We start from the raw sequence: 22,250 nt of genomic DNA on the forward strand, positions 1-22,250 counted from the left end.
GGATCATGTAGAGCGGGTTAATACGAACATTTTAAGATGAAAATGAGGAGACTGACGGCAGCAGTTATGGCGAGAGGATGAGGTTTTCTCAGTACAAAGTGAATTTAGATTTGATGGAGCCAGAAAATACATGGGAAGAATTGGATACAGGGCCTTTTTACATCCACATTAAGAGTCCTAATGTTATATTCCTGGTGCCTTTTTATAGCCCTTACTGTAAAGGAGAAAAAATATGAAGTTAAGTTGTGTAATGATAATATACTGTATGTCTTTTTGTAGTAATTTTATGTTTATTGTTTGTTTTTTCAGATCCACCAGGACCAATCGACAACTCAAAGATCACAGTGAATAAGAATGGGCATTTAGCTCTCAAACAAGGTACAAACATACTTATATTATGGTCATTCTACATGATTTTATAGTAATACGATAACAGTATGACGACTTTAAAGGCGCTGTACGTGACTTTTCTGTCTTAAAATGTAAAAAGCGGAACAAATTCATTTTAAACGGTTTGCACAGGTGTACTTTGAGCTATGAAATTATTCACTGTGATGAGTTTATGAGCGCTTTTAACAACTCTCAGAGACTAGTGCGGAGTTGCCGTCACGGTAATGTTAACAGCACACTTCCTGATTCTCGGACAATAAAAGGCTGTATAATTAGGCGCAGATGATACACAGCGGATTTATTTTGCGGATCTGATGAGCTGCTTATACAAGGGGTTTGAGTTGCCATGCTATTTCCAATTTTTGTGTCCAAGACGGGACTTAAACTGTCGGGACAAAAATCTGATTTATAATTTTAATTTGACTACCACCAGGTATGGAGTATGGGTACGGATGAATGAATAATGATCTGTAAAAGCGTCTTTGCGTGTCCAGAAAAGCGCTATATAAAACTGATGCATTGTTATTATTATGATTATTAATTTAATTTGAACGACAAAGCATTAAATAATGTATAAAATTGTTGTTTTCAACGGATAGATGCAAAAATTAGACAAACTAAGTTATATCTAAAGGAGCAGAGAAAGAAACACAAATGTTCAAATCATTTCATATTGTCAACACAAAGCTTTAGTCACTTCATTGGAAAAAGTGGAAATCTTACAATCAAAACAAATCTCAATGTAATTTTTTTATACATCTTTGCAGTTGTCACTAGTTTGATGGCCTCCTAGTTTATTTTTATTTCATTTTTAATAATTTTTCCTTTTTTTTTTTGGTTGGTCTGACAAATGTTTCACAATACTAATAATTTCTGTATGTAAATTTATCATAGACATAACTAAAACATTCTAAGAAAAATTAAGTAAAAAAAAAAAAAAAGCTTTACTCACAGGGGGAAGAGTCACCACAATTTATACTCTGTTACTTCAATAAAAATATTACTCAAGAAGGAGTAAAAATATGCTACAATTTCTCTAAAATAGTTGCTCAAGTAAATGTAACTGTGTAAATGTAACTTAGTACAACCCACCTTCACGAAATCTGGAATGGACCAGACTACACGTGAACCAAACTGAACCAAACCAATTTAACATCAGGTTCAAACCAGGACCAGACCAGGACAGACCATAAATCTATCCCCGACCTCACGTTAATGTTATGTTTTGATTCCGTAGGAGCTGATTCGGGGCAGATCTCCGAAGAAACGTGGAACTTCCTCCACTCGATTTACGGCGGCGGCCCCTTGGTCACGGTTCGCCCGAGCGTCACCCACCAAGAGTCGGAAACGAGCCAATCGGAAGAGAAGATCGAAGTGGAGACGCGGTCGCTTTAAATTATTCCGAAGAACACATGAACTCTGCAAGGAAAATCAAACTAAACGCCTTCATTATTTTGCACTTTTTATTTCAAATGGACCTCGCGTTTCCTCGCTTCACGGCAGCCTTTTGACAGCTCACATGAAGAAAAAATGACTTGCTGTACAGATGTGTATAAAAACGAGAATAAGTCACCGTAGCATTGTAGTTTCCACGTTTTTGAACCAAGCATTTTGTTGATGTGCAGCTATGAGTCCTTCTGAATGCCATATCTGTTTGTTTTGTTTCTTTTTTTTCCTCGACCAGAATTTTACGTGTTGCTGAAAATGATCGATCGAAATAGGTTGTGTTCACATTAGGAGCTGTCACAAGTATCGAAAATCTGATGCTAAAACAGTTTTCCAACTAACCAGACGCCCATGGACCACTGAGGGATTGCACAGATCATCAACGCGGTATCGGTATTGAGTATCGAGTCTATTCTTTAGAATCGAGTTTGTAATTTTAGTTTCGTCACAACACTAGCTTTCTGTAACATTCTTACAATTTTGACCTGGCTTAAGATTAATATCGCTGTAATTACTGAACCTAACTACATAAAACAAAACCGGCACAAACTTTAATTCCTTCTCTATCAGCACAAATGAACTTTAACTAACTAAAGAAATAATAATAAATAAATAAAATGTGAACGCAACCTATTACATTGTTGATTTTGCTGTAAATAAGACTCACTTCTATTGTAATGAATGGTGGAGAAAGAGATATTTGTGACACTGTTAAAAGGTTATGAAGGGACTTAATGGGAACTAGTCTCAGGAATGATTCTGTATGTTTTTGCACTGATCTGTAGATGACTTCAAAACGGCGTGTTTTCAATGCAAATGTGTGGTTTGTATTAGACCAGTGATTCTCAAACTTCACGTACCGCCACAGAAAATATCGAGCTTTCAAAAATGATGTTAAAAAGGGGGTATTACGCGAAATTGGCCATGCTATAACTTTGTTCCCTCATCAAAAACATGCCTAAAGAGGTTTTAGCATGTCTGAGTAATCTAGCGATCTCTCCCAGGCACTATTCGAACCCTCCTTACTGTACGATTAGCTGTACGATTCGGTCCAATGCTCCCACATGACAATTCTCCATAAATACACAAATAGGATGCAAAACGATACACTACGACTTCACAAACCTGATTTAAATTATTGAAATGTTGTAAAGTGATAGTGGAAGACGGAGAGCAAAGGGAGGAGGAACTCAACGAGCTTCAAAAATGAAAATGAAGCTTATTAAATATGTTCATACCGTATTTTCCGCACTATTAGGCGCTCTGGATTATAAGGCGCACTGTCATAGAATGGTCTATTTTCTAACTTTTTTCACAAATAAACCGCACCGGACTTTAAACGAAACACAACAGTTGGATGGGTCCATGGGAGTTTGTGGCGTTCACGGTGACTCTGGGCTTTGTTCAGTTGTGGCGTGTAGGGAGGGTGCTGTCTGGGATCGCTGGATTGTCGGCGTGTTCGCAGTGACTCAGTTGTTCAGTTGTGTCTAGAAGTGGCACATTGCACTCACTTTTTCAGTTCATTCGTCCGTTCCTCGTCGGCGTGGAGTGACGAGTGTGGCTGTGGGTGTTTTTCGCTGTGCAGTCGCTGTTTCCATGTTCTGCGGATAGTGCGGCTTTGTAGTTTACTGAAGTTGTGCTGGGACACCCGAGTGGATTCGTGTATAGGTTGTAGGTTGCTTTGGATTGTGGGGCGCGTACTAATATTTTTTGATGGGGCTGGAGGCTTTTGAGTGCGCCCTATTGTGTGGAAAATACGGTAATTTGTTTTCTGCGAATATACGATTTCCAAAACAATAATAAGTAACATGGTGATCTAAGTTTATAATGTGTTAGCAATTAAAACCCCGTAGATGTGTAATACCCCCTCTTTAATTACTAAACATGACTTAAAAGTACACTGTGTAACTTTTCTGGTGATGGGCCTGCGACCTGCTTGTCTCCATGGATATGTTCTTGCGTTTCCTGAAATGTTCCAAAGCATGCTGTTAAACCTATCTCGCTTACATTTACTCATTTACAAGTCTTTTAGTGCACAAAAATCCCTTGAAAAACATAGGAGCGGGGATGTCTTTCTGCAAATCTGATATGTTTAATGCCGTACTATGGAACATTCCCGGCAAAGCAATAACATATGAAAAAGCATGCGCCTATCCTCTACTAGAAAAGTCATAATATTGTCTAAAATAGGTCTAAACCAGGACTGAAACTCTTCGAAAACGGGTCTGAACTGGTTTGAAGACCCACTGACCGCTGGTACCGGCCCCAGTTTGAGAACCACTGCATTAGAATGTACCATTAACGAAAGTACGTTGGCAGCACTTGACTATTTATCACAAACAAGAAGTGAATTTTGCATTTATGTCGATAGAATTTGCATATTTAAAGAGAAAAGACTACATGGGCAGGCCACAAGCTGTTTAAGAATGCATGCTCGAAATCATATTACACATGTTCACGTTTAACCGCATGTACATTGAAAGCTGCTCACAATCTCTAGAACAGTGTCCACTATATTAAACTAAACTAGAGAAATCGCACTATCTTTAATCTTAGAAAACTAATCAATTAAAGGCATTATTTTTTTTCAGAATTAAAGGGCATGTTGCTTCAAGTGTTGGCTACCGAGGGAATCGGCCAACAACAAATCACTGTAATGCTACGAGAAGTCATTGCATATGTCCCTATACGTAAGATCTTTGCTGATTTTGCAAGCTGGCACTATTAAAACTTGATAAATCCATGCTGAAAATTGTGGTGACTGTCGTTATTTTAGGGTAGCCAGACATTTACTGCAACTTGGAATATTCACAACAAGACATTTCAATCACTCTGCCTCCAATATCCTGTATATTTTCGTTCAATATTTACACAAAAGTATAAAAAAGTAACTCCTTGTCTTTGCTGTTTTTGCCACTTTACATAAACAAGCCAGCTCTTTGCACGTAATTTGATAAAGCTTGGAGATTTAAATGCTTTTGGTGGGTTAAATGAGACACTTCACTGGTTGATTTTGTGTGAGCGATTGATGAAGATGAGGTGAGGTAGTTTGAGAGGCCATTGGCGTAAAATAGCAGCCACTTCTCTGTCAGCATGCCCCAATGGCAGCTGTGGCTTCAGATGTAGAAGTAGTGAATACATACTTGACTACTCTAAAGTGCTGTAAAAGCTTAAATCTATGCTGGTAATATAATTTTCAGTAAAACAACAGTCTGGTTTTGTAGCTTTCCATAAACAAGCCAGATCTTTGCACATTATTTGATAAAGTTTGAAGATTTAAAGGTCCTTTATTCCCTGAAACAGATTGTTGTGAAGATGTCAAAATGTTATTACTTCATCAAAAACTTACCTGGAGTTGTGTTTTGTTTCATTCACACGTTTGAGTAGTCGAGCATTATTGATCTGTCTACATCTCTCAAACTTAAAATGCTCTTTTCCACCTTCTGCTGCTGGTAGTTTTCAGTAGAGATTGGCTATTCCAGGGCTGAAATTATCCAAAATGATTCTAGTAAAGGTGTTTGGAGTTTAAAAACAGAGCATTTCTGTATCACCGCGTGACATCACAAGGTGGAATAGAGTGTTTTCTGTTAGAGAGAAAAACTGAAACAGCCTAAACATGCAGGGTTTGTGTGTTAACATGTGTAAATGAAACAAAACACAGCCTCAAGTATTTTTTTAATGATGAAACAACATGAAAACTAAGGCTGGGTATCATTAAGAAGTTGCCGATACGATACATACCTCGATACATTGCATTTTCGATTCGATACGATATATTTCAAATCAATGTGACACAGTTCAATAATAAATAATAGCTAAATCATGGCTGTGATTCTAAAAGTCTTTGTTAAACCACTTTTTGTGCAAAGTTAATATGAAACACAAACATTTTAATCATCAAAACAGTGAAAATATTGCAAATGTGTCGCATAAACGAGTTTTCTTCCACTAAAAAAGCAACAAAACTGTAGCGCTGTACCAAAATAATTCAGTAAAATATACCAAAAAACACTCTTGGCGATATATCGATACAACAGCCCACGATATCAATACTGTATCATCACATAAAACGATACGATAAATCGATATTTCAATATTTTTGCACATTCCTAATTATAACAGTGTAATATGGGCACTTTAAAGATGCAACAATTGAAGAATATCCACGTTGTTGTTGCGTCCTTGGGCAAGACACTTCAGAGAGAGGCCAGTGGCGCAAAACGGCAGCCACATCTTACGCGACTCTTCCAAAGTATGACAAGAAGCGTATGAAATGCACACGTTTTTAATTTGGCCCCCAAAAAAAAAAAAAATAAATAAACACGGGGGGGATGCACGGGGTGAGCTGCTTGTGCAGAGAGCCTGGCTTCGTAGCTCTCCACTTGGGCGCTGCTGCTCGCCTCCTCGCTGCGGGTTGGAGAGGCTTCGGGCTTCGCTTCGGCTCCACAACCCAACCCCAACTTGACTGGAGCGAAAAACATGGCTGCGGCCGAGCGTGCTGCAAATTTACGGAAGTGAGGTATGTTTTATTCTACAAGCTACGAACGCTCCTTCGCGAGTGATCCATTAGTTTTGTCGCTTGCGGGATAGCGGAGATCGAACCCAAGTTTGTTGACTGGGTTGATGTGGTTTTACGCAGCGCACGAACGCGTCGGCAAAGTTGGAACAATCGGGCTAGCTCGGCGTGCTAATATTAGACTCAGGTTAGCCACGGATGCTAACTGGTTACCATTGGTTAAAATAGGTCCGGGAGCTAACCATGCTATTTGGTTCTGAATATAGCCCGGTGAAGCGCTATATTACCTATAAATAATCCCAAATACACTCTATGTACTTATGAACGTCTACGAGCACACATAAGCTCTGTAGCATTTGTCTTAATTGAGTAAAAAACATAAATAAAGCTGCATTTAACCGCGATTCCTTCTTGTGCACGATGCCGTTTAGTGGAGGAAAAATTAGCCGAACTAGCATCTCGGCCAACTAGTCGCTTTACATGAGAGGAAAAACAAATCACTCCGGGCTATTATTGCGTGCCATGCTTTCCTAGACACTTCAATGCGGGTTTAATTCGTGCAACCGCATGCGCTCGAGTGAATCCGACCACGGGAAGGCTGAATTTTAAGCACAAATGTTGACGGTAAGTTAGTTAGCTGCAAAACAGGCTCATGGCAGTTCAGTAACTTGGACCAAGAACCGTGCTAACGCGTAGGTTTTTTGGTGTCCGTAAACAAGACAGGTATGCACTCAGGCTCTGCACGTCGTTTAAGATAAAGTTTGGGGATTTAAATGAGCTGCGGACATTTGGGGTTTAACTCTTTGCTACAGGCACGTGTGGCTCACAACATATTGCAAAGAGCATCCTCGTGCCCCCAACTTTGCTCATTTGACGATCATGATTAATTATCAAGAATGGACCACATTGGAAAATTGTTTTGACACGCGGTATGGCTGTTAAAATTGCAATATTTACATTATTGCGATGTTTTTTGACTCAATAATTGCAGTTATAATAAAACTAAAAATGACCTGCTTTAATTTACTAGTGAAACTTAATTTAAAATCAGGACAAAATCAAAGCAAATTTTGGACTTAATAAAACCAGCTTTATTTAGTATATTCAGATTGAAGATAGGGATGCACAATCAATTTTTTTCAGTTCCGATATCAATACTTCAGTGGCTTTAAGTATGCGCTGATACCCGCAATTGACTGATACTATAGCAGAGACTGAAAATATAATTTATTTACTTATTCCACAAACAGCGTATGATATAAAATGAGCCACAGGTGACTTTTAAAGCAACTACATTATAGCGTTGAAATACAAGTTTAATATTTCGAGATGTTTTGGGCCAACATTGTCCAGTAAGTCATCTTATTACTTATTAACAGGGATGTAACAATCGAAATATCGTGATATCGTATCGTCAAAGTTCTCAAAATAATATCGTGGGCCATCACAATATATCGAATTACAAGTCTCGTTGCTTAAATTAAGAGTTATGGTGCAGCAATAGCTAAAAAAACAAAACAAAGGGAACTACATAGACCATGATCCTTTGCTCCATTTCAGTGCAGTCTGCAAGAAGAAATAACAGTTCTAAGTACTTTTACATCTTGTCAAGGTATTTTAAATGGAAAAAGTAGCATATTAGCCTCCACAAAATATCACAATAAATATCTGTGAGATGTATAACGTGAAAATATCATACAGAGAGATTTGGATATTGTTACATCCCTAATCGTGAGCGTCTCCACCATACCGCAATAAATATCGTTCTGTGAGGTTCATACCGTGACGATATCGTATCATGAGACTTGGATATCTTTACACCCCTATTTATTATACCAGTTAATAGCTCAAAAGGGTATCAGCTAGTCCAATATCCAATAGGCTCTATTCACGCTTGTGTCACAGACCAGGAACACGCTTGGAAACATGCGATGACAACTTCCTGTGTAGTTCCCGACACTGGACTCGCCGACCGACTGTGATAAAACCCATTGAAGTGAATGTGATCAGCGGTAAAATGAAGACTTTATACGTATGTGCTGTTTGGAATCATCTTGAATTTGACGTCTCATCTCTTTTAATCACATGTACCCAGTGCACTCAGAGTTGTGTGTCAGTGGGGAAATGATGAAAACTGAGGTTTGGTTGTAATTGTTCATTAGCCGAACATAACGGAACGCTACAATGACATGGAGATGAAGAAAACTGGGACATTTTCTAATTTTTTCCTATATTTTGTCAGACATACTACCATGAACAGAGCCCGCTGGAAGTCGTCATTGCATCTTTCCAAACGTCTTCCCGGTTTGTGACAGAACGTGAATAGAGCCTGTTCTCCATATATTTTATTATCGGCACGTACCGTATTTTCTGCACTATTGGTCGCTCTGGATTATAAGGCACACTGTCACTGAATGGTCTATTTTCGAACTTTTTTCACATATAAACTGCACCGGACTATAAGGCGCATTAAACGAAACACAACAGTTGGATGGGTCAGTGGGACTTTGTTTGCACGTTCACGGTGACTCTGGGCTTTGTTCAGTTGTGGCGTGTAGGGAGGGTGCTGTCTGGGACCGCTGAATTGTCGGCGTGTTCGCAGTGACTCAGTTGTGTATAGAAGTGGCACATTGCACTCGCTTTTTCGGTTCGTTCTTCCGTTCCTCGTCGGCGTGGAGTGATGAGTGTGGCTGTGGGTGTTTTTCGCCACGCGGTCGCTGTCTGCTCCGTGCGTGTTTGCGTGCGCTGTGGGTGGTGTGGCTTTGTAGTTTCCTGAAGTTGTGCTGAGACACTCGAGTGGATTCGTGTATAGGACGCTCTGGATTGTGGGGCGCGCGGTCGTTTTTTGATGGGGTTGGAGGCTTAAGAATGCGTCTAATAGCCCGGAAAATATGGTAAATCCAATACCAGTATCGTATCGGTGCATCCATTATCGAGAACCATGTTATTGTGATTCAGTATGTCGATTATCGCGTCAGTCAATACTGTGATATCGATTCTTTTACGATATAGTGTGCCGTCCTACAAATTATTTAGTCGAATAACTGGTTTACTGAACTATTTTGCGTGGTTTGCATCTCAGGATCACTGCGAGGTTGATTCAAATGGAAATACCCAATGAAATGTTTACTTACTGCAGAGATGAGCTGTAACGTTGAATCAACAGATGATGTGTACATTAGTTTATCTTGTTTTAATTGGGAAGTTTGTGGTTTTTTTTGATGAGGTAACAGCATAAATCTCACAAGACTCCATTTAGAGTCATATAAAACCTTTAAATAATTCAACCATACCAAAATGACTGCTGTTTTTCATGTCACGCTTTCGTTTATTTATACTAGTCGTTTACGGTTCATTCTCATGTTTATATTTTGTGTTATTTTTATTTTGTGTGTATGTTTGTGTCAGTACATAATGAATTGGTGGCCATCTCTCTTGTAGGAATAGCTAAAGTGTACTTTAAGTGTTTGCACATTGTGGTAGCAGGCTTTTGCTGTAGCATAAATCTTTTCGCACCTGTCATCGCTCCTGTCAGCTTCTGCAAACTACTCCAACGGTTGTGGACTGGAACTGAACTGGTGTTGTGAGAAAATAAAGTTAGGCTGTTGATTCGTTTGGTGGTTTTTTGATATTTTAAGAAGTGCAGAAACAGAATTCAGCTTGGGCGTTTTGTTGCTTGTTTGTAGAAATAGAACTTAACAAAAAATTGTGAAAGTTGTGAAATACACTTTTGTTTTGAATAGTGTTACGATACTAAAATTTCAAACTTGATTTCGATACTAAGGAAAAGGCTCAGTACTTAATATTAATTTCAATACCACAAATATTGGAAAAAAAATTACGCTTAGACAAAATGATGTAATTTTCTTTCTTTAATTTACCTTGTGGTTCTATACTGGTGTTGATAAAGTTTAAGATTACTCTAAAACTGTACAAGAAAGGTCACATTTTGTCATGTTTATGGAATTTTTTCAGTTTCGATACTTGTTATATTGCGTATCTATTTTCAATACTGACTTTACGCTACGTTTATAAGGTGACGGTCTGAACAGAAGACGCAAAAGTGTCGTCGTGTCTTCATTTTTTATTCCACGTTTAGATGAGTGTTTTCGGGAGGAATTCTGCATGCATACGGTGACGCAAAAGTATGTGGAATTCGATTGTGTATGCATGTCAGACGGCTCGCACGCGACATGAGCAGATCTGACCAGAGTTTTGCGTCTTGGGCTGAGTAGTCGGAAACACTACGACGGAACGTATTCCACTTTTCCACTCTGGAGGGTGGTTTCAGATTTTTGTGTTTTTAAGCCCCAAAAATGCCGTCACCATCTAAACAAAAGACACTTCCAATAAAATATTTTGTCGTTTTTACCCATGTAAACAGGCCCTTAGTATTGATTAGTAGCTTATTTTCGATACTTTTGACAGCCTTAGTTATGAATGATATAGGATAGTTTACGCACAATGTTTAATGTCTTGTGGTCGTTAAATTTATGAAGCTGTTGTGAGCTATATTACTCCATGGGTTGTGTTCTACTTTTACAAGAAATACACAAAATCCGGAAATGCCAGAAATGTCATTTGTATGATGAATAACATGCCACTTCTGGTTATGACATGGAAATGATTAGCCTTTTGGAGTTCCATTTAAAAGTCCTCTATGTAACCTTTGTGTAGTAGGGTCTGTTCTGTAAATGAAAGCTGAAACTATACTTTTGGTTGGTTATTATATAGTGTCTGTGCATTTTCTTTGTGCTACTTGGAAGTTTGTGGTTATATAATGGGATTTAAGCCATAAACAGTTCATTTAATTAACTTCTATGGCTCATTACAGATACAAACTAAGTACTTAAGTGTGTCATTCTGCTGTTTATTTATTACAGTAAGTTTGTTTTAACATTATTTTACATTTAGAATAGTTTTTGGACATAATTCTAGTATTTTTCTTCAGCACTTCAGTATTTGTTATCATTACAAGCCTAGGTCTGCCTCCTGCTTGTCTCCGTGAAGATGTTAATTGCTTTTCCTTCAATGTTCGAATTCAAAATTAAGCCACGACATCAAAATAGAGACAAAAACTGGTGCCGGAGCCTCCACCAGAAAAGTTCCACAGTCCGCCTTATAAGTACGCACGATATTTAAAGCTAATCCTGTAACACGACTCTATAGATTGTAGAAGAAGCTGAAACGTTCTGTCCGATGGATAGCGGGGCAGATGAGCCTAATTAGTTTAGTCGTGTCTGGTCCAAGGGTGACTGCTCTTTCTGAATGCGTCCCCGGCTCTGCTCCCTTCTGTTTTTCTTTGGTTCTCTCTCTTATTTTATGCATGGACAAACCACATCACGCTCTCTCCAGCCCACTCCGCTGTGGTCACACACTGTACAAGGCCAAAAGTGTCATTCCCAGGTAGGCTTGGATCATTTTGACTTGAATAAATAAAATCTCTTTGTTTGTTTTGGTCGAGGGCTCAGACCGTTACTCAAATAATCATGACTATTTGACGAACTATTAAACTGTTAAACTTTTTCTGGTGAAGGGTACGTCAAATGCTTTTCTTCACGGAGATGTTATTGCTTTGTTTTAAACCTTTCTATCTTCATGAAAACCCAACCTGACCAAGTTACTGCTCAGATCTGTGGAGAGGCAATCCCACTCACAGTCAGAATGCCTGTTTTTTATGTATATTTATGGATTTATAGATGTAACGATATCCAAATCTCTCGGTACGATATTATCACGATATGTGTCTCACAGTACGATATTTATTCCGATATTTTTCAGAGGCTGATATAATTGTGGATACGACACTTTTTTGCTTTTAAAATAAAAGATGTTGATGTGAATTATTTCCATCATAATCCCAAGAATTCAAGTAAAAACATATTTCTTCAAGTTGTCTGCGCGGAAATGAGTCATGGGATATGTAGTTTGCAATGTTTATTAGCTATTGGTACTAAAAAACAGTGCAAAGGATTTTGTAATTTGATATATTGTATTGTTGTGAGACTTTTGACGATATCTCGGTTATATTTATGTAGGTTTCTTGGTATTTTTGAGCTATAAAACCATCTGTAATTGAATAAATGTAAAGTAAAGCTGTTTAATGTCATACTGTGGAAAATTCCTGGCAGAACAATTACGTATTCATAGAAAGAAGCAACCAAAAAGTTACATAGTGCGCCTTTAATAGGATTTCCAGACCTTTTTACTACAGTGTTTCCCGCAGGATTTTATAGTTAAGGTGGCCGCTTTGACAAAAAGTGACCCCCGCCTTGACTACTTCACGTCTCTCTCCGAACCACGTGAATCCTCGCAAAACTGCGTTCGTCACTCGGAATCTCCGCACACCCGCCCGCTCCTCAGTTTTTCTCCGTGCACGGAAATTTTCTGTGGGAAACACTGTGCTAGTTCCAACTTTAATGTCTTTTAACAAATGTTTGATTGTGGATTTCTTAAAATATACTCAATATTTGTACGCATCGCATCTCTATTTCTATGAAGTCTTGTTTGTTTGTTTTTTCATTTGAGTCAGACTTAACGAGAAATGGGTTTGCTTTGGATATTTTTTTGATATTTTCCCCAACTACTGATCAATTCATAAGGTTTGTCAGACAATTGCTGTTTAACTTTTATCAAAATTCATGTTTTTGTGCAATACTAGAGATCGAATGCGTTTTTTTAAACTGCTGGTACGATACTTTTAGTTTAGAATCCAGAGAAAAAACCAATAAGCTCTGTTGATATTTTTAAACTGATGCGTAGAGCCGATTTTAGGTCATTTTAATTGTTCCACAGCCTTGTTTTACTACAAAACGGTGTATAGTTACCTTTTGCAGTACTCTCTTTCAACTCCACTGTTCAAATAAAGCCTTATGTATATATTTGTTATGAGGATGTGCGAGCCAAATCAAATATCTGCTGTAGATTTAAGATTTAGAGATTGTCATTACACTAAAAAGTATCAGTCGTCTCTATACAGTACAGTACAAGAGCCATTAACATTTAAGACAAGACTGAAATATGAAACGCTCAGACCTGTATGCATTTCAGAACATGTTTTAAGATGTCTAAACTAGAGGGTTGTTTAGCATTCTTTGCAAATTATGACCACGCAAATTACCATTTAATTGCAATCATGTTTCAACCCTATTATAAAAGCGTTGTTATTGTAGGTTTTACCAATTAAATCCATATGTGCAATGGATCAATTAACTGAAAGATTTTGGAACAATATCTTACGATTTATGTTTTAATAATATGATTCTGTTCAAAGTTCATGTTTTAAACTCGTCTGGGAGAATTAACAAAAAGTCTGAACTAATACAAACATGTTTATACAGATATAAAGTACAGGGTTAGTAGATTTTACGCAGAATAAGACAGAACATTTTGTTGTTTGCGGAGGAAATTTTAGTACTTAAGAAATTGCAACATTTCCGATTTGCTCATTTCAGTTCAGATTTTTAAATTAATCTTTCAGCCCTATTAATCCTAAATAAATTCCTTTAAATATCTTGTATGTTGTAATATAACATTGCACCGTCTGTAACATTTATAGAAGGTCTATTCATATCACTAATGGACGCTGTCATTTTTATTCTTTACAGTTGTCCACGTCTCGTCTTTATTGCTCTGCTTGAATGTCACAACGTCTGTACAACCTTCACGAGCGGATTTTCTCTGTCCTCTGTCATCGGATTTATGAGTCATGATCTTGACTGGAGGATACTTCAGGGTCAAAAATGCATTTAGTACGAGAAGCTGATTGCACTTTCTGATTATCGTGTCAATAAAACACTTTGTTGTTAGATTTTGACGTTTTGGTCTTGAGCTGCTTAAGCAATATAACTGTACAAGAGCAAGACAGTACAAATTAAAGACGGGGTTTTATGGGGTATTCACTGTTAGCACTGTCTTATAGGGCTGGGTATCGTTCAGAAGTTGCCGATACGATACATATCTCGATACAGGGAGCATTTAATTCAGGAGTGGGCAAATTTTTGACTCATGGGCCACAAAAGGTTCTAAAATTTGACAGAAGGGTCAGACCAGGAGCAGATGGATGGAGTTTTTTGGTAATCCACCTCATAAGAGAAAAAAATAACATGGAATATGATAGAAAACATCTCCCATGTTATTGAAATATCCCATAATTGAAAATCATTACAAAGAATTACAACAAAATATCTGTCTTTCAAGTCCGACGGTATTTACTATTTACTGAAATGACTTCTGAAACACTGAAAATTATTATCATTATACTATTATTCAAGTTCAGCAGGCCGGATTATAAAGATAAAAGGGTCGCATATGGTCCCCGGGCCGTAGTTTGCCCACCCCGATTTAATTCGATACGATTCGATTCAATAAAAAAGTAAAGGCTATATCATGGCTGTGAAACTAAAAGTCTTTGTAAAACCACTTCTTGTGCTCAGAGCTAATATGAGACACACCCATTTTAAACCTCAAAACTGTGAAAATGTCAAATGTGTCGCATAAAAGAGTTTCCTTCCTCTGAAGAAGCAACAAAACTGTAGCGCTGGAACAAAATAATTTAGTAAAATACATAAAAAAAAATACACTTAGCAGTTTACCGATACAGCAGCCCACGATATCGATACTGTATCAGCACATTAATCAATACATATCGATATTTTGATATTTTGCACACTTTTGCTGTCACATAACATACTTAGATCACAGTGTCACCTCTTTTGTTTTGAAAATGTTTTATTCGGTGAAAACATTAACATACGTTTGTTTCTTTTTGATAATCAGATGATCAGAGTCCTGTTGCTCTCCACGCTAACTCACACCCCCTTTAGAGCGCTACAGTCGCGTACATTGCGCTTATTAGACACATCGCATCAGGTTTGTGAAGTTGTAGTGAATTCTTTTGTACATATTATGGAAAATGGCCGTGCAAGAGCATGGCCTGAGTTTTGGACAGAAATGTGCTGCTGTCAGTAAAAAGTAGGGCTCAGTATCATTAAGAAGTTGCCGATACGATACATACCTCGATACATAGGTCATGATACGATACATATCTCGATACAGTGCACGTTCGATTTGATACGATATATTTCAAATTGATTCGATACAGTTCACTAAAAAATAATGGCTGTGATACAACAAACAACATGAAAACTAAGGCTGGGTATCATTAAGAAGTTGCTGATACGATACATACCTCGATACAGTGCACTTTTGATTCGATATGATATATTACAAATCAATGTGATACAGTTCAGTATTAAACAATGTCTAAATCGTGGCTGTGATACTAAAAGTCTTTGTTAAACCACTTTTTGTGCAAAGTGAATACGAAACACAAACATTTTAATCATCAAAAACAGCGAAAATGTCAAATTTGTCGCATAAACGAGTTTCCTTCCACTAAATAAGCAACAAAACTGTAGCGCTGTAACAAAATAACTTAGTAAAATATACCAAAAAACACTCTTGGCGATATATCGATACAGCAGCCCATGATATCAATACTGTATCAACACATTAAGCAATACAATATATCGATATTTCAATATTTTTGTACACCCCTAGTAAGAAGGGTTAGAATAGGGCCTGGGAAAGCTCGCTAGATTACTCAAAGATGCATGGATGACATCTAAAATCTCTCAGGCTTGTGTTTTAAAAGTGAACAACCGTAACATGGTAGAAAAAGCTTTAAAAAAAGTTTTGTATAATACCCCCTCTTTAAAATCCTTAGTTGACTACTGAGACAACATCTACCGATTAATCGACTGAAGGACTACTACAGCTCTACTTGGCTGCTTTAATTGCAACATCAAATCCGCTCTTGTGCATATTATTGTCCCTCCGTTTCAGTCCTCCTTCCCCCTCGTCCGTTGCCTCCTCTGTGCAGCCTGTTGGCCCACCTGTTCACACCAGATAACCGCGTCCGATGACAGAAGAAAAAAACCACTGTGTGTCCAACATTATTATCTCTCAAAGTCTCGTAACGCATCGTCAAATCAACCGAGCACTAAATTACTCCGCAGCCCCGACCCAGCCCAACGCCCACAGCATATAGCTCCTCTCCGCCACATTGACTTTTACTATGACGGCTGTTTCACTCACACGGGGCGGCACAATATATCGTCATGGAAATTGCACTGTGAGTTTGCGCAATTATCGAATCGCAAACGCTGCAGTTGTTTTGATTAAAGAATGTCCTCCGCAAAAAATAAAATATGCTGTGTTTAGTCTTGTCGTACCTGTAGTTTAGGCCTCTACAAACGTTTTCTGAACTGCATCGGATTCTTGTATTAGCTTTAGGGATGTAACGATATCCAAATGTCTCAGTACGATATTGTCATTATATGCATCTCATAGTACGATATTTATTGCGATATTTTGGATAGGCTAATAGAATTGTAAATAGGGCACTTTTTTTGCTTTTAAAATACCTTGACATGATTTTTGTGTGAATTATTTCCGTCATAATCCCAAGAATTCAAGCAAAAAACATATTTCTTCATGTTGTCTGCACTGAAATGAATCATGGGACATGTAGTTCCCAATGTTTATAAGCTGTTGCTACTATAAAACCATGCATTTAAGCAACGAAACTTGTAATTCGATATTATTATTATTATTGAGACTTTTGACGAATACGATATCACGATATTTCGGTTATTGTTACATCCTTAATTAGTTTATAAGCTCATATTTCTTATTTAATTGTATTTTGAATGACAACACTTCATTAATTGAATAGAGTTTTTATTGAAATACATATTTTATATTATCTCATAGTGTTGTCACCGTACTAGTCAGTTTTGATTCTAAGGAAGTGACTCAATGCTCATGCCATTTCTGATACATGATGATAATAAAAGCTCTGTTTATTTAGACAATAGAATGTGGTTTTCAACTTTAATTTATATCTTACTATGTGGCCTTATGTCTGTGTAATCCCTCAGTGGTCCCGGTAGATTCCAGAGTGGTCTGTGGGCGTACACTAGTCTTTGTGCTCTTATACTTGTTCTGATACAGCTCAAGATCATTCTAAAGCTATTCAGGAAAGGTTCATTTGTGTCCTGCGAGTGTGACTTTTTTTGTATCGATACCTGCTTGAATGAGGATCTAGTTTCAACACTAGTTTTATTAGTATCTCATTTTTGATATTTTGGCAACCATATAGGCTCTATTCAAAAACCAGGAAGTTGTTTGGAAAGATGCGATTACAACTTTCGGCGGGCTCTGTTTGCCGTGGTAAGTCTGACAAAATCTAGGAAAAATGAGCAAATGGCCCGCGTTTTCTTCATCTCCATGTCATTGTAGCGTTCTGTTATGTTCGTCTAATGAAGAATTACAACCAAACCACAGTTTTTATAATTTCCCCACTGACACAACTGCGAGCGCACCGGGTACATGTGATCAGAAGAGATGAGGTGCCAAATTCAAGATGATTCCAAACAGCACATACATATAAAGTCTTCATTTTACCGCTGATCACATTTACTTCAGTGGGTTTTATCACAGTCGGTCGGCGAGCCCAGTGTCGGGAACTACACTGGAAGTTGTTATCGCATCTTTCCAAACGTCTTTCTGGTTTGTTATGTAAGCGTGAATAGAATCTGATTATAGTTCTTTATTTTTTTTTTATTAATGAGGAAATTTATGAGCTTTTAATCTTGTCATAATGTTTTCTTCGTCGTTGGTTTACTCAGTTGTACATTAATTCTTCCTTGTATGTTTGAGTAAGTAGTAGTAGTAGTATGTGTGAGTCTTGTATTGTCTGGATACAGTCAACTTGAACTTTCTACTTGAACTTTCTGAATATTTGAAGTGGGACTAAACGTAAACGTAATCTCTGCCTACAAACACATTCCAAATAGAGCTGCTAAACTGGGCTGTACCTGGAGGACTAAAGGAGAGAGTGAGGAACGGTGATTGGTCTTACATGTATCCACACTTTTGGCTACGTTTATATGACGACGGTCTGAACAGAAGACGCAAAAATGGCGTCGCGTATTCACTTTTTATTCTGTGTTTAGACGAGTGGTTTTGGGAGGAAACCTGCGTGCATACTAGGGATGGGCATGATTAATCGATAATTGATCATTAAGAATTTCATCGATTACATTCATTTTAATCTACAAACCAAATGTAGGTTGCTGTGCATGTAGCGTGACCAAACAGGTCCGTACATGTGTCTCTCTGCACTCAGAAGGAGCGAGACACAAACAGTAGGTCAGCCTGCAGCGTGCCGAAGCACAAATGTGTATTTAACGATGATTTGAACAAGAAATTCCACGCTTTCTGTTGCGTTCGGGACAAGTGTGAGTCCTTGTGCACAGTGTACAAAGCAGCACATATGTTTCGGTGTCCAGTGGGAAAAAGTTTTACCAGGTGAGAGTCGCGCAATGTTGATGACGAGTCCCAACCTCCCACCTCCCGTACGGTGTCCTGGTTTTGACAAACGCAAATCTGGTCACACTAACCTGTATTCCACTGAATAATGTCTTTTAATCCGACAGAAATTGACCACATCAGCGACACAAGAGCTGTAGTTTTATCTTCGCTGAGTTTATGCAAATTAGCGATGTGGTTTTAAGTTTTGTTTCTGTGAGAGTTGCGCAAAACTGAATTAAACACGTTATAATGTCAAACGGACTGATGTGGTTCTAGAGTCGTTACGTTTTATATGTCGTAAAGTTGAATTTATTTATGCAGATTAGTAGTGCAGATAGTAATAATAATGATGATCATTTTAATATAAAAACGTTAATGATTATTCGATAATCGATCGTTAATTCTTCCGACGATTGATTAAGAAAATTTCATCAAATGCCCATCCCTAGTGCATACGGTGACGCAAAAGTGTGTAGAATTGGGTTGGGTATGCATGTCAGGCGGCTAGATGGTGATGTATGTGACGTAAACATGTACACGACCAGAGTTTTGCGTCTTGGGCAGTGTAGACGGAAACGCTACGGCAGTGCGTATTCAACTTTTCCACTCTGGAGGGAGGGTGTTTTCAGATTTTTGCGTTTTTAAGCCCCAAAAATGCCGTCACCGTCTAAACAAAAGGCACTTCTGATAAAATATTTTGTTGTTTTTACCCGAAATCGTTCTCGTGTAAACTCTTGTTTGTAATCAGAAACACCAAGCTGTAGTCCGGACAGTCTTTCGTGGTGTCACCAAGTACTTGATTCACGTATTGAGCTAATGAAATAGCGCTATAAATAATACAAAAATAATAAAATAAAATAATCTTTAACACTGAAAAGCATTTTTGCAGCACATCACTAATTTAAACTTGAATTTCAAGATAACAAAACTTTAAAGGTGTGACTCATCTGTAAACCTAAAAGATCTTTGTAATCAGCGTTGCCAGATTTGTATTTTAATTTACAGAAAACATATTATTATTTGTATTACTGCTTTATTTATCTATATGAATACATCAATACAAATTATACTACTACAAAGTAACATTTTAAATATATTCAAAGAGATTTAAGGAGTTATGGACTAAGAGATGAGTTAAAGACACATTTAGCCGTTGAAGACACATTTTGATGTAGGCTTTTTTAAAATCAGAAAACTGCAAATTTACCTAGTTTGCACCAAAAGTGGAAAAAAATTACTAGGAACAGTGCTATTCAAACACGAAACCGTTTCCAAAGTGCTGCACAGACAAATTAATACAATAAAAGACAAAATTATAAATAAAACATTAAATAAAGTGTTAAAATGCATAAAGCTAAAAATCTAATTAAATAAAAGACACAGAGGACCACACAACTCGCGCGGCGTTAAAAGCCAGAGAGTAAAAGTGGGGCTTAAGACAAGACTTAAAACTCTCCACTGCGGGGGCTGTCCAGACATGGGGGAGCCGGCCTCAGAGAAAGTCCCGTCCCCCTCATTTTAAGTGTCGTGTAGAGTTGGAGCTGGGCCCCATGGATTCAGTTTGGTGTTTATATTGTTTAAAATATTCAGCAAAACAACCCCTACATACCCTGTGTATATGACGAATTGATTTTGGTTATAAACAGATTTTTACATCGCTCTCACTCTGTCTATATATAGGCCAGAGCATATTCAATTGCATTATTCCTGAACACAGTATGTCGCCATATTGTGTTGGATGTAATTTCACACCAGTTAAATTTTTACACCTTTTTAAAAAACGTGTCTCTTCACCGGTGGGGTTGTGGGAGACGACGTTGGACAGATGGTGTTGCTTGGTTACAATGACAGGAAAAAATCAATATGTCTTCAGAGCAGAGAGGAATGACCCAGACCTGTTCATAAAGGCTTTGGGTGGAGGGCTCTGGCTATTTTGGGAACACTTAAGGAGCCAGTCAATAGCTGTGGGAAAATACTGAAGTAATTAATTTGTATTTACTGTTACGGACATGTGGTTTTGTTGTATCTCACGTCCATGGCATGACGAACACATTATTTTGAGTTATACATCTGAAAATACCAAGGCAAAGGTGTCCATAGTTTAGAGTCACACTAATGCATTATATAGTACCGTATTTTCTGCTCTATAGGGCGCTCTGGATTATATGGCGTACAGTCATTGAATGGTCTATTTTCGAACCGCACCGGCACGTTAAACGAAACACAACAGTTAGATAAGTCAGTCAAAATTTATGTAACACGTTCACAATAACTCTCAACTTTGTTCAATTGTAACTTGTAAAAAAAAATACTGTCTGAGACGCTAAATTGTTATCGCATTCACAATAACTCATAATTGTTCAAACCGTTGGGCGATTACGGCGTCCAGCTCGCCCGCATCCCTCTTGTCATTGTCCGAGTCGGTGTGGTTACTGTTACCTGGCAGTTCAGTGATGATTCTGGTCTTGGTGAAAGCTCGGACCACAGTTGATACTGATCCTTAGCCCAGGTGTCCACGATTCGTTGGCAGATCGTGGCGTAAGTCGCTCGGCGCTGTCTCCTTGTCTTGGTGAATGTGTGTTCACCTTCTCTCATCCACTGCTCCCTCGCAGCTCGCACTTTCACTTTATAAACGCCTTGAGTTTAAAGTCAGTGTTGTAAGCGTGTCTCTTGACAGGTGCATTTTTATATTAAAAGGAATCACAGTATGTATTACTCCGCGATGCTCCTTACTACAATAGCCGTAATGCTGCAAGTGGTGCGGCTTTGTAGTTTACTAAAGTCGTAATAAGACACCCGAATAAATTAATATATAAGGTGCTCTGGATTATAAGGCACGCAGTTGTTTTTTGATGAAATTAAAGGTTTTTAGTGCACCCTATAGTGCGGAAAATACGGTACATTTAGTTACAGATTTCCTCATGAATTAATTATAAATTTGAGGTGGCAGCAGCTCAAGTGGTTAGCAGCTTGTTCCTCCACCAACATGAAGGCCGGGGGATCAACGAGTTCATGCTGTTCTTGGGCAAGACACTTCAGTACAATTGTGGTGTGATTGAGTGGTGGTTCCGGTTGATCAATTGCCAAGCTCCAAAAGGATATCCTGCCAATGACAAATGCTGCTATTGTACTTAGGAATAAACTGAAATCTATTTACCTATCAATTTTAGTACACTGTCTTGGAAAAATTGTGTGTGTTTTTTTTAAAATAAATTTAATATTTATTGTGATCAAGCGTGATGGATGAATTTAATTGTTTATGGGACAAAGCCTTTGTGCCCTGGAGCACTGTAACATTTTATTCTTTAATTGTGTTTTTATACGTGTTTATTGTACATATTGTGAATGAATGAAATGAGCAATGTGGGACCTGCCTGTCAAATCTGCAAAACACTAAAATTTACTTACAGGTATGAGTAAAGCAACCTAACCTAACCTAATGACGAGACACTATGAGTGGAATTGTCTTGCCTAAGGACACAACAACAGTTTCCACTAGAGCCATGGCTGCCCCACGGTG

General features: G+C 38.0%; 2 protein-coding genes across 6 annotated transcripts in view; both read left to right on the forward strand.

Moving 5' to 3' along the window:
• The window catches only part of usp33 (ubiquitin specific peptidase 33), a 73,937-nt gene extending 69,349 nt beyond the window's left edge, over positions 1–4,588 (forward strand). For 3 of the 4 annotated variants that reach the window (XM_055151827.1, XM_055151829.1, XM_055151828.1), the window contains 2 exons: positions 310–378; positions 1,628–4,588. In XM_055151827.1, coding sequence (XP_055007802.1) covers positions 310–378; positions 1,628–1,785 — 227 coding nt within the window. In that variant the 3' untranslated portion in view covers positions 1,786–4,588. The remainder of the gene's footprint in view (positions 1–309; positions 379–1,627) is intronic. The other variant, XM_055151831.1, reaches the window with a different exon arrangement.
• Positions 4,589–4,992: 404 nt separating this feature from the next.
• zzz3 (zinc finger, ZZ-type containing 3) overlaps positions 4,993–22,250 on the forward strand; it is a 53,199-nt gene continuing 35,941 nt past the window's right edge. Inside the window, exon 1 of one of the 2 annotated variants that reach the window (XM_055151832.1) lies at positions 4,993–6,350. The gene's annotated coding sequence lies outside the window, so the exon portion shown is untranslated. Of the gene's footprint in view, positions 6,356–22,250 lie in introns of both variants that reach the window. The other variant, XM_020941009.2, reaches the window with a different exon arrangement.

Source organism: Boleophthalmus pectinirostris, unplaced genomic scaffold (genome assembly GCF_026225935.1).
Source record: "Boleophthalmus pectinirostris isolate CB_2022bp ecotype Guang Dong unplaced genomic scaffold, ASM2622593v1 HiC_scaffold_16, whole genome shotgun sequence".
Taxonomy (NCBI): Eukaryota; Metazoa; Chordata; class Actinopteri; order Gobiiformes; family Gobiidae; genus Boleophthalmus; species Boleophthalmus pectinirostris.